General features: G+C 38.6%; 1 protein-coding gene across 2 annotated transcripts in view; it reads right to left on the reverse strand.

The window, feature by feature from the left end:
* Nucleotides 1-1459: 1459 nt before the first annotated feature.
* Nucleotides 1460-17119, reverse strand: part of sema3fa (sema domain, immunoglobulin domain (Ig), short basic domain, secreted, (semaphorin) 3Fa) — a 58529-nt gene continuing 42869 nt past the window's right edge. For both annotated transcript variants that reach the window (XM_060868324.1, XM_060868323.1), the window contains 13 exons: nucleotides 16669-16762; nucleotides 16338-16457; nucleotides 15838-15977; nucleotides 14696-14810; nucleotides 11085-11154; nucleotides 10207-10351; nucleotides 8915-9137; nucleotides 7051-7139; nucleotides 6916-6957; nucleotides 6512-6669; nucleotides 5745-5812; nucleotides 5518-5651; nucleotides 1460-3962 (listed from right to left, as the gene is read on the reverse strand). In XM_060868324.1, the coding sequence (XP_060724307.1) occupies nucleotides 3537-3962; nucleotides 5518-5651; nucleotides 5745-5812; nucleotides 6512-6669; nucleotides 6916-6957; nucleotides 7051-7139; nucleotides 8915-9137; nucleotides 10207-10351; nucleotides 11085-11154; nucleotides 14696-14810; nucleotides 15838-15977; nucleotides 16338-16457; nucleotides 16669-16762 (1824 nt within the window). In that variant the 3' untranslated portion in view covers nucleotides 1460-3536. The remainder of the gene's footprint in view (nucleotides 3963-5517; nucleotides 5652-5744; nucleotides 5813-6511; nucleotides 6670-6915; nucleotides 6958-7050; nucleotides 7140-8914; nucleotides 9138-10206; nucleotides 10352-11084; nucleotides 11155-14695; nucleotides 14811-15837; nucleotides 15978-16337; nucleotides 16458-16668; nucleotides 16763-17119) is intronic.

A 17119-nucleotide genomic window follows, 5' to 3' on the forward strand; every position in this document is an offset into this window, starting at 1 on the left:
ACATCTGGTGTAAAAGTAACACTGCATCTCAGAAAAAGAACATCATACCAACAGTAAAATATGGTGGTGGTAGTGTGATGGTCTGTTTTGCTGCTTCAGGACCAGGAAGACTTATTGTGATAAATGGAACCATGAATTATGCTGTCTACCAAATTCCATGAAACTAAAGTTATGAATTATTTACAGTTTCTGTATAAAAACACAACTTTATTGCAGAGAATAATTTTAGTTTCATGGATACATCCTTTCCACAAATTAATGACCAATTTTCTTGGTGGTCTTGTATGAGAGAATGAAGTACTGTATGGGTAAAATGTGTTGTATGGAACCAATTTTATAAATAAACCTCTTAACTGTAAAAACGTAGTAATAAAATAACACAGACTGCATTTTGTGCCGTACAATTTGTTTATTTGTGACTGCAACAAACTTCAGGTTGTCTGAACAAGAGAATGTTTCTGAAGAATATATTAGTTACTCATAACAACAACATAAAACTATATAACATCTTATAAGCCATTAAAGCCTATGGAGACTTTAAAGTATGTGTTTAATTGCAAACTATCAAACAAAGAACGCGAAATAGACCTAATTTGGATGAATATTACATGATGATAAACGCACAAGCGGCTCAATGCAAAACTTTGAGGGAAAACCTAATGATTTCACGCATGCGCAATAAAACAGCAGTAACACGAGCAGGAATTTTTCATGTTGCGTTACTTCCTTATTATTTTTTTTTTGCAATGATGTTCTTTCTATATCTTTGGGTAGATTTTCCATTTTCTTGCATAACCTTTTGGACAACGTTTAAACAAACCACCACCACCAACATCGCCATCATGTTGAAACAACAGCAATAATAACAATAATAATAATTGTTTTTTTAAATGTTCTGCTGTTTTGTGATCAGTAGACAATTATTTTAACCTACATGCACTGAACAAACATGACCACAAGATGGAGCTGGATGACAAACGCAGGATGTGCTCATGTTTTTAAAAATTGATACTTAACCAGGAAGTGTTTTTGTGTTGAAACACGATTTTTGTTTCAAATGAAACATGAGAGTTAAAAATATTATTTTTTTTAAAGCTATGGTCGGAAGAGCATTTTAAAGTAGCATAATATTGTGCATTGTGTGCCAAGTCTTACACATTATATCAAGCCCGTACTCTGTTATATATAGGGCAAATAAAGCATGTTCTGAAAGAATGTCTTTTCATTTTTTAGTGAATCTGTGTGTCTAACATGTAACACTGCTTGTTTAGTCCTTTAACTATCACACCTTGACTAATAATACAAAGAATTTTGTTTCCCATTGCAAATGTTAATATTATTAATTCATTATTTTCAGAAATGGGCCTAGCCGCGTATGTACACAAATTATCAAATTAACGACACGTATGATTTTTTTTGTTATAAAATATAGAACTTTATTTAGTCAACAACAACAATAAAAGAAAAAAAAGCACAGTAAAGTCAGTACCATAACATTAACTTTGAAGTACATCTATTTCCAATAATATTTTATACACAAAAAATATTAGAAAAGACAAAATGATAGACAAACCACAGTGGTATATAATGTATTACAAACAAAACCCCCGATATTGTACAACAGTCATATGAAGCAGCCTGCTTTACCTCGAGTCAAGCAATTACACAAGACTAAGGCAAGAGAGACATGAGAGTGAAGTCCACTTAGCTTCTTAACACCTTGTCTTGTGCATAAAGTAGTACTCTGTTCCTTTAAATCAATCTCTATGTTCCTTTGTGGTTTTTCGAATAAAGTGATTTTTACATAAAAGACCATCCATAAACATCTACACAACAACGTAACTGGTTTTAAACTAATAAAGCTGTACAGTACAAAACCATTTCATGCAAAAATGAGAACAATTCTAAAACTCTGGGACGACAGTCTAACTGACCGGATTAGGTGGTTAAAAGTGCTTTCCTTGATTTCTGTTATAAAGATGTACAAGGTTATCACAATATGGTGTAGTCTTTCATTATCCTTTTTTATTCAGGAAACAAAAAACCAACGTCCTGATTTGAATCCTATGCATCCTGTAATTTAATGTACATCGTTCTTGTGCGTGCAATAATTGTACGTACTATTTACAAATCATCTGTTAACATGAGTAAAATCATATGGTTACTACATGGGATGTCTATTTGGGTTCGAAGCTGACCTGGTGACTTCTAAGAATTTTTACTGCACATGTAGTCATATAGACATGGAAGATCAAGACCATAACGAAGACGTAAAGCCGATGTATTGAACCTTCTGTGTAGAGCTGATCAAGTGTACTCAGTGTTATGCTAATCATGTAAGGACTGTGTGAATTTTCTTTCCTCAGCCAGGTGTTCAGAGAGATATTATTGTACATTAGTTATGACTACATAAATATTCAAACATTTACACGGATATATAAAGCAGGGGTGTGGATAAAGGCTGTCTTGAAAAGTCTCGCACTAAACGGAAATCTTCTTGTGAAACATAATTGAACTGGAAAATTTAGTCATAGTTTTTTACTAGGGGGCAAAATAGAGCAATGAACTCATGGCCATCAACTACTGATAAAATATTATATTGACAAAATGATTTGAAACTCTTCATCAGCATGCTTAAAATGTGTCCTATAATCAATCAATAAAATCTATTTCGGTTCCAGATTGTAACATTACAGTGGGAAGTGAAAAAGTTTCGGAGGGTGAAAATGTATCTAATCTACTGTATGAAAAAAACATAATCTGGAAAAGAAATTGCTGAAATTTAATGAATTGCTTGTTAGGTTTGTATGAGGCACATGTTCAAACCATTTGTGCATTCCCAATGCTGAATAAAAGCTGATGGAATAAACACCTTGAAGACGAGCTGCTCATATGTTATTGGTCTAACAAACCGACTACGTTTTTCGTCTAGCTTTGGACACTGGACAAGGAAGTGTAATGTGCCCCGTTACCTAATGAGCTAAAGCATACCTAAAGTGTGACTGACTAGGAATACAGCTCGTATCCATGGAAATGGCTTGGTAAATTAAAACCGTTGGTGTTAGCTAATGTCTTATTGTATATTACCTGGTGGTTTATCAAGATCTCATTTATAAATGAGGCGCCATGAGTGTTTATCCACTCGGTATATACAACTGTGCTTTCTCCTTCCCACATAATACAGTCACACAGTTCATTAGGACAAGAACACTATAATAAATATGCTATACGAAGAATAACAATAATAAAATATCTGCACAGAAGAATCATATACACAAAACGGTTTGTTTTTCTCTCTCTTGTTGTGCTCTCAGTACAAAGATATCCACAGAGTCTAACTATGTACAAACTACAATAAATACTGCCTACTCTTGCTGCTCTAATGTGTCCATTTAGTCCATCGGTCACGCTGTGGTTTAACTTTTTTTTTATGTGTAACGTGTTTCAGCGAGTTGGAGGTTTTTTTTGCTTGAGTCTTGTGGATGCATGTACTCTTTGTGTCTGTGTTTCTGTTCCTTGCCTCGTCAGCCGCCTCCTCATGTCTCGGCTGAGCTCCTCTGGGTCTCGTGGTGTCTCCGGTTCCGTGGTTTGCGCTGCTCCTTGGCTTCGTATGGGTCTTTCTTGTCATTCTCAGTGATTTGCCAGTAGTCCTGGCAGTACTGGTTGATTAAGCCCATCTCAGGCTGGCTCAGGATGGTCAGGAGGTCTTTGTACTGCTCAGCACTGGGTGTCCAGGCACTGGTTTGAAGGGGAACAGCAGGCATGGCTGGTATAGAGGCTCCTGTTTCCATTTGGATGTTGTTGACAGTGCGCACTGAGAGCACAAGCAGCTGCAGCTTGACCAGTGTGTGCTTGAAGTTCTTCTCTGTGGCTGTGCACTGGTAGGTGCCAGCATCTGAGAGTTGCAGGGAGCGTAAAAGCAGGCCTTGATCTGTGTGCAATACACGACCATCTGAACGAATCTGTCAGTAAAACAAAGTGTAAAGATATCAATATAGCAATAATAACAATAATAATAATAATAATAATTGACAAAGATGTATTAATATAACACCCTTCATAAAACATCATTTTATGATTTCATTCAACCAACATGTACTTTTGTAGTAATTTGGTATTTTGGGATTTTAGCTATGATCTCACTAGATGGTTTATTATCTTATGTCTAATCCTATAGGTAGTGGTTGCAAGGTCCTTTGTATTTTGTTTCTTGACAGAATTGGACTGCATTCAAATGTTAAAAAACTATTAATTAGTTCAAGCAGGTATAGTACAGTGTCAGTGTTGTAATGTAACGGAGTACAAATACTTTGTTACTGTACTTAAGTAGAAATTTCACGTATCTGTACTTTACTTCGCTATTTAAATTTATGTCAACTTTCACTTTTACTCCACTACATTTCCTAGATAAAATGTATACTTTTACTCTGTTATATTTCCACTAAGCATCTTCTTTACTCGTTACTGCAAAATGTGTACTGCAAAAGAAATGTGTGCGACTGCAATAAGGGAGCTTTGGCAAATCACTGCTCCTTGATTGCATTACGCTCCACATGCTCTACGGAGAAGCTCAGGCACGCGCAGCGTGCACGTGCAGTCAGAGCTGGAGGCGTTTATCTATAACCTTAATTGGCTGAAAGCTGCAAAGACGGCAACCAAAGCAGTGAAATGTCACTATTCTTATTACCAGAGTTGATGGCACAAACAAAATATTAATGCAAACAATCCATTTAATACTAAATAAAAATAACATTTATTGATTTGGTCTTTGTCTGAATATTTTTTTATTAATGACTGCATTCATTGGACATACTGTTTGTAGAGAATGCACACATACATAAACTGATTTGATTCAAGACTGGCATCATTACATCATGCATAAAATTTAAATTCTCACTGAGGGCTAAACCCCCCTAAAGATGAAATCCTAGAACCGCCCCTGCTTTTATGCCTACCAAAAATGACTGAAATTTTACTTTTTACTTATACTTCAAATACTTAAGTACATTAAATATCAGAAAATTACTTTTGATACTTTAGTACAGTATATATCAGATACTTTAAGACTTTTGAGTAATATTCAAAAAGGTAACTTTCACTTCTACCAAAGTCTTTTTCTAGTACGATACTTGTACTTTTACTCAAGTATTGTTTTCTAGTACTTTATACAACACTGTCCAGTGTGTATGAATCTACACATTGTAAGTAATGAAAGTCACTAATAAAGGTATTGTATTGTAAAAAAAAAGCAAAAAACATCACCAGTATTTACGCAAAATTTGTGTGAGTTTTATGAATCTCATACAAACTTGGCTAGAAGAAGAGCTACAGTACAAGCATGGTCATAAGAGCATGCTTAAAACACATGCAGAACACAGCTTATTACTTTGACTTGAAGTCACCAAGATCCTTCACACATGTACGACTAACCATAACTATATAAAATGAGCATGATGGATTATGTAAATGTGAACTTTATAAAGCAGCAATGGGATTGTGACGGGAAACAACACAAACCTCTCGTCTCCTGTCACTGTTCTCCTTCTGAAAATGCCATTTGATGGACACATGAGGAGACCTGGCCTGACACTCCAGGAACGCTGTGCTTCCCTCTACTCCATACTGCACCGCCTCCAGAGTGTTTCTATTGGCTAGGACAGAAAAGAAGAGGGCTTAGTAGAGCCAAGTATGGAAGAGGAGTTACACTGTGTAACTCATACTGCTACCTATAATTCATTCCTTACCGTTGGAATTGTAGCCTCTGCACTGTCTAATCGGGTTGCCGTACTTCACATCCTGCCTTCGGCTGCGCCTAGCAGAACAGAGAATAAGAGCCGATCAACAAAAAAGTCAACGATCTCTTTCATAATTGGACAAGTCTGAGATGTTGTGCATCCCAAAATGGATTTAAAGTGCTTCCACTGATGATTTGATGTATTCCAGTAAAGTTGAAACTGTAAAAAATAAGAAGTTTCCAAATGAATGTATACTGTTTAATGTATACACAGTGATAATCCCCTAAATTACCTAAGTTCAATCCTTTTTTATCCTTTACATTTAATTCTATTGAATAATATACCTAGAGACTGGACTAACACCACCCAAACCCACACCCACAGTCATTCATCCATCCATCCATGCATCCACCCATTCATAATCAATTGTCATTCATCGCACTGCCTTTAAAATTTCTTGTCCATTTCCTTTGGCTGTTACAACACAAAAACAAAATGCTGTTTGTACATCTTCTGTGCTGTTATCCGTCTTTTACCATGGTCATGGAGGATCACAGTTTTAATTTTACTGTGTATTGCACCCATGGTATTTGGTTGAAATGACAATAAAAGCGTCTTGACTTGACTCGACAAATAAATATGGATAGATGGAATAAAGGGTCAATAAAAAACCCAGCCAGAGCAACACTGTAGTAAAGGAGGCATGCGCACAGTCATCACTTTTACAGAGCCTGTACACACACACACACACACACACACACACACACACCCCTCACCTCTTGTGATTGGTGGAGTAGCGGGAGCAGGACTTGCCATCCCAAGCACAGTAAGGGTCTCGGGCGAGGCAGCAGTCTGCACAACCCTCACCGTACACATCACATCTGTGTAATGCCAGGTGAGTCACTCCCACTGCTGAACTCACATATAGCTGTTGCTATAGATATCAGAACACACACGTTGTTTACTGGCTGAGAATCTTTGTGTTATCTTCCTGTTTTTCTTTGTCCCTGCACCAACTCCACTATTATTTCATCCATATCGCCTTGTTATGATTACAAAGTGAATTTTTATCAAGCCCTGTGAACTCTAACCATTCACTGATAACTGTTCAGTGCACAAACAAATCTTTTAAGACTCTAAGTTCAGAACTTCAGTTGTTTTCAATAGAGTTCATACTTACTCGTTTTGGAGAAATCTTCATGGTGGTTATTGGAGTTGGGACCTACAGTATAAAGTAATAATGTTATTATTATCTTTTCTGTAATCCTGGAACATGAAATACAATAGTTAAAGAGTGTTAGAGGAAAAAACTCACCCTAAAGACCTCCACTTCCTCCAGAACCAGTTCCTCAGTCTGTAGGTCATCTCGAGGAAGAACAATGACCTTCTGCACTGTACCTCTGTCTGTGGTTGTACAGAGCAAAACTCAGTATATAGAGGCATAATGACTTATAGACTCTTTTTTTTCTAGTAGTCTGTAACACATGAGAAGGTTTAGACTGTACATAGACAATTGGCGTTAATGGCGTTTTTTGGTTTTCAAGAATTATAAATACACCTATGTATATTTTTGTCTGTATATACAGTAGTAACAAAGTACATTTGAAATTTAACAGAGTCTGTGGTTTTAATATATGACTCAGAAAACCATGAAAAGTCTGCTATGTTCACACATACAGCGACTCACTGCACAAAGCAGCAGGAGGTCATTCATTTTCAATGAGAGCCGACGACTTCTGGCAACATGAGTGACAATATCCTTCACATCCACTGATGTGACAAAATTGAGCAAAGTTGACCTTCAATAAGGTATCGGTGCAGTGACTAGCAATGTGAGTGAAGACAGAGAGCAACCACTGCTTCTCCTTCATCTCATATAATGTGATGCATATATACACTGCTGAATTTATATCCAAACTCTCTCCATCAAGAATGTTTCCCTTTAGCAGCAAGAAAGTGATTTTGATGTCATGTTGAATGCTGGTTACAGTGAATGGATAATTGCAGAGATAAAATCACTAAACGTGTGAACGTAGGTTAACTGATCGTTAGGATAGAAGGAACCAGTATTAACAATCTACTGCTTTATTTATTTAACAATACAATATTAAAATTGAGTCCAATACAGCCATTTTTTGGCCACTCATTGCTCACTTTTGCACTTGTCCAATCAACTAGTCCAAAATTGTGCTGGTCTACATTTACATTTACGGCATTTAGCAGACACCCTTATGCAGAGTGACTTACAACTGAGCAATTGAAGGTTAAGGGCCTTGCTCAGGGGCCCAACAGTGGCAGCTTGGTTCTGGGGTACGAACCCATGACCTTTCCGATCAGTAGTCCAACACCTTAACCACTGAGCTACCATATCCCAGCAGATGAAGAGCTTCAGTTAATATTCACATGAAACAATAGAATGGTAAAAATGTGATCTTTGTGACTTTGATGGATGTTAGTTCCAGACAGGCTGGTTTGAATAATTAACACACCGCTGATCTATTGGGATTTCACACAAAATTGTGAGGAAAACAAAAAGACATCCGGTAAGCGAAGCTCTGTCAGAGGAAACATCTTGATGATGACGACAGAATATTGAAAAAAGACTAGATTTCCTTTATATCTTGTACTGTCTAGTTTTTGGTGAGTTTAGACTCACTGTGGACCCAGATTCCTGTGCTTGGCTGACACGAGTGGAACCTGATTTCGTCTCGGTTTGGCCTATTCGTCTCAATGTTTGACATATTTTGTGATCTAAGATGGTTTCCTGCTCACTCCAGGAGTAGAGATTGGTCGAGTCACTGTAGATTTCCTGTCAGCTCAAACTAGTCTGGCTATTTTCCTCTGACCTTTCTCATCAAAATGAAAATCTCTGGAGATCAGTTTCTAAATTACACAAAGCAGGCTGTCTGGCACCAACACACATGCCATGATCAAATTCACTGAGATCACCCCATTTTACCCCGTTCTGATGTTTGCTGTGAACATTAACAGAAGCTCTTGACTTGTATCTGTACGGTTTTATTTAGCTGGCTGACAGGATAAAGGCTGACAGGATAAATGAGCAGCTGTTCTGGCTAAAGTGGACGGTAACTGTTAGTGTTCACTGTCAACGCTAGCTTCTTTACGACTCCATATATTTCTCATCGTATTTCTCATGCTTATATATTCGGTTGTCTCACCTGTTCCTAAGAAAAGCACCTCGTAACTGCCATCTGCTGCTGCAACTTGGTCCACAGTGATAGTGGTGAACTCGTAATCGACGTTGGTACGCACCACCAGGGGGCGCTTGTGCACTGGATACACGGCATTGTACATGGTGGGGTGGTTCCGCATGAAGTTGATCACCTCATCTGGGTAATCTTTAGTGGATTTCATGTTGGGGGTGAACGTCCCTCCTGGACACTGTGTGGAGAAGACAAAAGCTAAGTGGTTTGTGTACTACAATGTGTGTGTGTATGTATGTGTGTCCTTCTTGTATATTCATATCTATTAGACAGCATTGTTACAGTAGCACAAATGAAGTAGAATACATGAAAAATCATCAGAAAACAGGTTAAGATAGAGGAAATGAGTGAGAATGTAGGATAAAGGTAGCTATAATAGAAATGTAAAATATCTGAATGTCACATTAGAGTACAGATGCTTTCATATGCTTCAGATGCTTACACACAATGAATCTGGTTTTCATTTGTCAGAAGGAGGAGAGGAATTTGGGATTTAGTCTAGAAACACATAAATGCTGTCCAAACCCAGACTTATATTAGATGCCTAACAAGACTAATTTAGTCTCCCATTTCCAGGCTTGATCTCTCTTGGGAATACATGTCTCTCACTGAGACAGTCCTTCTAAAACTTGGTAGTAAATTGTGGTGAGAATGAGAGCAAACAACACTACACCCACAGGCTTTCTCTCTAAAATCCTCTGGCATGCTACCATATGCTTGTTGGTTGGACAAGTCACCTTTTTTCTAATCGCTGCTTCTATTATGATTTGCTGATGCATTTGGATATTTGTAAACACAAGCTTCCTCACTATGCTCCCAGCCTGCCCTTAAGCCAAAATTTCATAGGGGCATCTCCAGAAATGTATACCATCATTAGAGATCATGTGTGGCCCTAGAAAATTAAACAACTGTCAACAGAAAAAAGGCTGTTCTGTGAGATAAACAACATTGACAACTTCTAAATGACAAAATTTGTATTATACAATGCACAGAGACAAACGACGAACAATGTACAAACAAAATAGAGAACGTACAACTAAAAAACACCACATGACGTGGGAAAAAAAGAAAAACAAAAGGTAGCATATGGGGAAAAAACAGAAAGAATTGCATTTTCCCTGCAATAGTTGCCAAGCTGTTCCACTAAACTGGAAAACTATATTTAAAAAAAAAAAACATATTACGGTTTGTTGGATTGTTTTTGTGTTCTGAAATATGTGTGAGAGAAAAAAAAGAGCGATGCTTACTGTCCCAGGCCGTGGGTAAGGGATTTTTCCCTGGTAGGCAATCCACTGGTAGTTTGGACCTTCCTTGTGGGCAAAGGGGCCATTAAAGACCATACGCACATCAGCCATGGAATACACACATATGGCTGAACCTTTAAACACTGACCTGTAGAGGAGAGAGTTAATGACTCATCATTAGTCATTTTGAGCTATTAAAGGTTTACATATTATTGCTCACCCGTGCACATTCGTTTGTGGTCTTAAGGAGAAAAAAATGCAGAAAGGTACACAAGATCATTATGAAATAAACAGAGAAAGTGACAGAAAGAGAGAGAGAGAGAGAGAGAGAGAGAAAGAGAGAGAAATCAAGCTGTGAAAGTACTCCTGCCCTGCAGCAGAAAGACAACACATTTTTCATTACCATGTAGCAGTGTGTGTTTGGCTTTACAAAGCTTAGACAAAGCCTGAAGGCATCACTGATTTAATCTGAAATGTAAGGACTTGTAAATAAACTCTCTAACACTGATCCCTGTTATTCGCCGTATATTTATATATCTTCGTATGTGAACCTTGCTTAAACTGCCTGCTGTTCCCGTTGGAGGCCTCTGTGCTCGTGCTGAATTCTAACGTCATTCATTACACTGATTGCCGTGATATAACATACAAGGAGAAATATTCTGTTTCTCATTCCATTGATGACACGCGAACTGTTTCCTGTATAAAACTACTAGATTGGCCAAAACATATTAGATTGCAAACATTTGCAGTAAATCTGCTGTCCTGGCAGCTTTGATATGAAAGAAAGCCCAATTCAGGCTTTTCTGCCAATCTGATAAGTCTGATCACTGAGTAGTGTTATTTCAAGCCTACGAGACTATGCTACATTCACTGATACTTACCCAGACACTGAGAAGACTCCATAAATGACTGGATTCTTGGTGTCTTGAGTCTTCTGAATAAAGACATCCCCTGAAAAAAGTGCACAAGCTTAGTTTGAGGTATTCTGTGATCAGATATGGATCAATACTGCCAAATGAGTCTACAAGGAAAAGAACTGAGGAAGAAATGTGAAATATAAAAAAAAAATCTTATAAAGTTCTCATAAAGTTCATATATTCTCTCTTGCTGACTCTCTGGTACATATAGACGCAGTAAATTAACCCCTGAGGGCTAGAGAAGGTATACTGAGCCAAAATGAAAAAAGAAGGTTAATATGACAGAAGGGAAAAGTACATACTGCTGGACATGCTCGAGTGCTACAAGACTGTAAAGAGGCAGAGAAGGAAAGAAAGAGGGAAAGAGAAAGAGAGACAGAGATGAAGAATGGGGGTGGGTAAGTAATATCTAGAAGGTTCTACCAATTTAACCAAGGATCCCCATTGCAGTCACTTTAATATTATTGTTTTAATTCCATATGCTTTTTTGCTTATATTCTCTATTTTGTGTGTCGGGTCAGATCATAGTACATGCAAATTATGGAATCTATTTGAATCTATTCTCAGAGAAGGACCATAAATTGGGCAAAGGCACAAAACAGAAGGACAAAAAGAGGAGTCAGAAGATTGAGACATTCTATCAGGCTAAGACAAGAGAGGACCACGGACGCAAAGACTGTCACGGATAATCAGACCCATATTAATCAGAAACCTGGGCCGCACTGAAAGCTCCAGGCTCATTATATGAAGTAGCACTCTTGCTAATGCATCCTTCAAAAAAGCAAACAGACATAAAATCCTCACTGGCCCTGAGTCGACTTGGGAAAACATGAGGTCAAACGGTCCTTTCAGGAGTGAATTCCTTCAACACAATCACAGAAATAGAATAAACACTAGCAAGGAGGAAAGCTGGAGGCCAAGATGAGGGAGGAGGAAGAGAAAAGTCGGCATGGAATGTGATAACTGAAATGAACCGGGCCCGAAGCAAGCACTTCGCCGATTTGAGCGCCTGCAGAAGTGATAAAAAATCCATGCTTCACACATTTGGATTCAATTGTGGCTAAAAGAGAGGAAGACTGGTTGTTTCTGCTGGATTTATTGCCCAATTCTGTTTCACCCTGTCAATCAAAAGCTGGGCAAGACTCCCTTACCTTCTGGCAAGCCTGGCTAAGAAATACATTCACAGATTCACACAGTCATATACACATTCACAGAAACAACACATACAAATGGCATACACACATTAAAAAGTGTGTAAAAGAAGGCTTATGCTGTTTCAGGTCTGTACCCAGTTTTCCAAAGTGTACTTCATTATTATGGGTTTACATTTCTAACTGAATGGAGATCACTCCAGAGATTTCCTTCTGACATCGGAAACCCATTTGGCCTGTTATTTTACTTCCAGCACTTAACTTGAAAGAAAAAGAAATACTTTGACCTGAGAAAAAAGAACAAAAAAGACTGTTTCCAAATGGAAGACTCTGGAGAGCTTTAGCAGTCAATATATTCAACTGTAATGCTTTACATAAATGAGGCTGAATCAGGGCTTCCTTTATTCCCTGGAGATCTCTTAATTCACACAATTCAATAGAAAAATGAATTGGGGCAGAACTCAAACAGCTCCATATATATCCATTTATTTTCTGTGCAATTTATCCTACACAAGGTTTTGGTGGAACCTCTCTCTCTCTCTCTCTCTCTCTCTCTATATATATATATATATATATATAAGGGGGACCCGGTGGCTTAGTGGTTAGCACGTTCGCCTCACACCTCCAGGGTCGGGGTTGCATCCCCGCCTCCCGCCTCCCGCCTCCACCTTGTGTGTGTGGAGTTTGCATGTTCTCCCCGTGCCTCGGGGGTTTCCTCCGGGTAGTCCGGTTTCCTCCCCCAGTCCAAAGACATGCATGGTAGGTTGATTGGCATCTCTGGAAAATTGTCCCTAGTGTGTGATTGCGTGAGTGAATGAGTGTGTGTGTGTGTGTGTGTGTGTGTGCCCTGTGATGGGTTGGCACTCCGTCCAGGGTGTATCCTGCCTTGATGCCCAATGACGCCTGAGATAGGCACAGGCTCCCCGTGACCCGAGATAGTTCGGATAAGCGGTAGAAGATGAATGAATGAATGAATAATAAAAAACTTAAATATGACATGTACATAAGTACATTCAAACTCTTTAGTTGAAGCACCTTTGGGAGCAATTACATTCTTTCATTCATTCATTCATCTTCTACCGCTTATCCGAACTACCTCGGGTCATGGGGAGCCTGTGCCTATCTCAGGCGTCATTGGGCATCAAGGCAGGATACACCCTGGACGGAGTGGCAATTACATTCTGTACTGCTTAAACTATACAAGGTCTCAGAGGAGTGTCTATACCAGGGGATTGGGGCAGGGGACTCCTTGAACTAGTGCAAAGACATGCATCATAAGTGTGAGTGTGTGTGTGACTGTACCCTGAATTTGGCTTGCAACCCATGCAGGATGTTCCCCACTTTGAGCCCTGACTCACATGGGATAGACTGAGGCTTCCCTGAGACCTTGTGTTGAATAAGCAGTACAGAAAATGAACAGATGGGTAATGGGGATATCCATTTATCCATCCGTTTACACCCTACAGACCATTTAAAGTTCAGCAATCAGCCTATAACTCATGTATCTGTACTGGGGAGGAAACCGGAGCACATGGCACAAATACCGGAAGAAAGGTGAGAACATGCAAACTCCACACACATAGCCTCTGATTTAGATATTTAGCAGATATGAAACACCTCCTGAACTGGGAAAGCACTGTTCCAGGAATGATCTAAAAAAATGGGTCTGTAGGATGATGACTATCACCACAGTGACAATGTGAAAATGAGTTTAAAAAAAAAACACACACAGCCGAGAGATATGTGTGATTTAACTCTGAGAAGGATTGGAAAATATAAAAGCCAGCAAATAGCTTTATTTTATTTTCAGTACAAATAGCACAAACACTTTATCAGCTATATGTGTTTTACTGTCCTGCGTGATTTCTTGCTATTATATATTAGGACATATTAGGATGTATTGCTATTTTGATGGCTGTGAGAGGATTTTTTTTTTAGCTGCTATTTTTGACTCTTTACTAAGGTAGGTGGAGCAGCGGGACAAGAGGAAGCGATGCTCAAGGTCTTCTGGCACACTGGGATTTTTTTTAAAACCCACATTGAGTTTCAACAAAACTGCTGGGACACCTTTTTCCTCACTGATACAACGTTTTCATGCCTCGCATGTCTCAATCCACGCCAGCCAGCCGGCAACCAGTAAAATACCACTGAAAAATTGACATGAAAATTCTAAGTAAAAGCTAAAGTAAGCTAAAGCAAAAAATGTCCCTCAATAGTTGATTTGATTGGAGGATTGAGCAACACACCATCCACATCTATTGCATCCATCTGAACCACACCCTATTTTTAAGTGGATGAAGTTAGTGTATATATATTTATAATTAGATTTTTTATAGCAATCAAAATATTTGATATTATTATATTGGATATTATTGGATCCAAAATCCAACCACTTCCCACAGCAGAAAAATGAGACAAACTTACGGAGCTCGTCGAAGTGTGTCTCGATGCCATCAGCACCAGTTACGGAGCAGATTAGTCGGGCCTTCAGGAAGGTGCTCCACTTGTTAACCAAACAACAGTGACCTCCATCATCATTCTGTAAAGACACAAGGGAAATGCAAGGTTAGGTTAAAAGATGTATAACAATATATAGTTAAACTGAATGTACACTACGCTTGTTTATTCTGTCACTCTGTATGATTCAGAGAGTTTTACAAAATGGTCTGGTATAATGACACTGAAGTTATGTTCGTGTTGGTGTATACTATAGTCATTGAATGCTTTGAAAACATTGAAAATCCCATTTAAAAGCATTAAAATGTGCATGTAATGTGCAACATCAAGTCTATTCAAGATTTCTATTCACCATTTAAAATAAATGTCATTTGGACCATCTTCAACTCCTTTGTACGAAAGGTCAGATTTTCCATGAGTCTTATCCCTTCATACTCACTAGCGGTCTCAGATTTTGGACTCGGCTGCACGTGCATGTGAGAATCAGTCAGAGGTTTCAATAGCTTATTAAATCTCTATTAAAAAAGAAAGGGAATTTACATCCATTTTCTAAAATGTTAAAACGCACATATAGGTTTTATAGAGTAATCTGACCCAATCTTCATGAGCCAAGACAAACCGTGCCATTTGTGTTTCTAATGTTAAAAACAAGACAAAGGGTTTTATATAGGAATCTCTCACACTCATGTGGTGTAGTATATGTGTGGGCTGCCTGGGTGGGGTGGGGTATGGTTGTAAACATTGCCTCTGAGCACTGCTTAGACCCATCTGCTATGGACGGCCGCCAACTCCAATAATGAGACATGGCAATGCCCAGTGACCAGCAGCCAACAACTACCCACTCATTACAAACATTCTAGCGGAAAAGAATGTTTTTGAGGAAATAAGAATAAGAATAATTATTGCAGTATGGCTGATAAACATGACCATGGATAACTATCACTCTAAGACTCATTATATAGGTGTGAAACACCAGATTAGAGCAGCTGACTCAGGATATGAATAGTGAAATTTCCGGGATGTCTACATGAAAAAAATGCTTAAATGTAGAATATGCCTGTCTGTGTATTTAGTATAGGATGTGTGATGTGCATGTATGTGTATCTCACCAGACAGATCCTGCCAATTCGGGATTGAGTCATGGGGGTCTGACCCATCTCTGAAGCCTTCTCCCGGAAGAAAAAGTATAGCTTGTCGTCGTTCTTTTCCGCGCTGTCTGGTATGAGCTGTGCATGGACAAATGTGGGATCTGGGGAAAATAGACATGACGGAAAAAATGACAAGAAAGAAGTGGTGAAGACATTTATATGTCTATATGTCTGTCTCTCTGTCCATGCATGTATGTATGTATGCATGTATGTATGTATGTATAAGATAAGATAAGATATTCCTTTATTCATCCACAGTATGTATGTATGTATGTATGTATAATACTGTATGTACTGTATCTATGTGTAGTATATCTATGGTACTGTTCACAGAGAGAGAAACTTTGATACGTGTCTGTGCATCTCTGATCAGGTAATAAAATAAAATTGTATATAATTCTTAGGCTAGATTATGCAAAAACACATCATGCACAGGGCACCTCAGTGTGTTATGTGCATACCATTGAGCCAGCGCGAGTTGTACTGGTCAGTCCTCATGGCCGTGTGTTTCCCTAGTGTACGGAAAATGGCAGAGTCCGTTCCCATAAAATCGATATACACTCCGGCGTAGAGCTGGCCATCTGTCCAAAGAGACACAGAGACCAACAGAGAAGAGGAAACAGAAATGGATACACAAGCATTAAAGACGTTCTAACTGGATCCCACAGGCACAGGATGAATTAACGTGCACGTTTGTGCGAGTGGAGCTACAGTATATGAGTAAAGAGCTCTATAAATGCAGGCCTAGATGAAGAAAAAAAGTGAGTGCTCAGGTATGGCTCAGGTCCTTACTGATCAGCGCAGACACACTGTTTAATTTGGGGTCAAATGGGCATTTTCCTTTCCCAGAATCCACTTTACCCGGCTCCAGACGAAAGATGTATTCCTGGAATAGGGAAAACATGCAGAGTCCACATTAATGGGTCTACAGTGTACATTAGAAGAAACATTATTGATTGTTATCTTGTCTTAGCTTCATAGAGCTTTGCTGTTTTACCCACTGTCACCATCTGACATCCCATAATATAATGTCTCATATTGAAAGTGTAACATTTCAGTGAATATTTTCCACAGAAACTTTTGGACTTTATTGCACTCTGTTTTTTTAAAAAAAAAAGCCCCAACAAATTCAGTATGACATTTTACATATAAGGTTACACCGTTCAATAAGACAAAGCAATGCATCCAGCGTTCAGAGGTTGGCTGGTTGGATGAAGCCACACTGCATTCATTATTTACTTAC

The sequence above is a fragment of the Tachysurus vachellii genome, chromosome 4, assembly GCF_030014155.1.
Source record: "Tachysurus vachellii isolate PV-2020 chromosome 4, HZAU_Pvac_v1, whole genome shotgun sequence".
Classification (NCBI taxonomy): domain Eukaryota; kingdom Metazoa; phylum Chordata; class Actinopteri; order Siluriformes; family Bagridae; genus Tachysurus; species Tachysurus vachellii.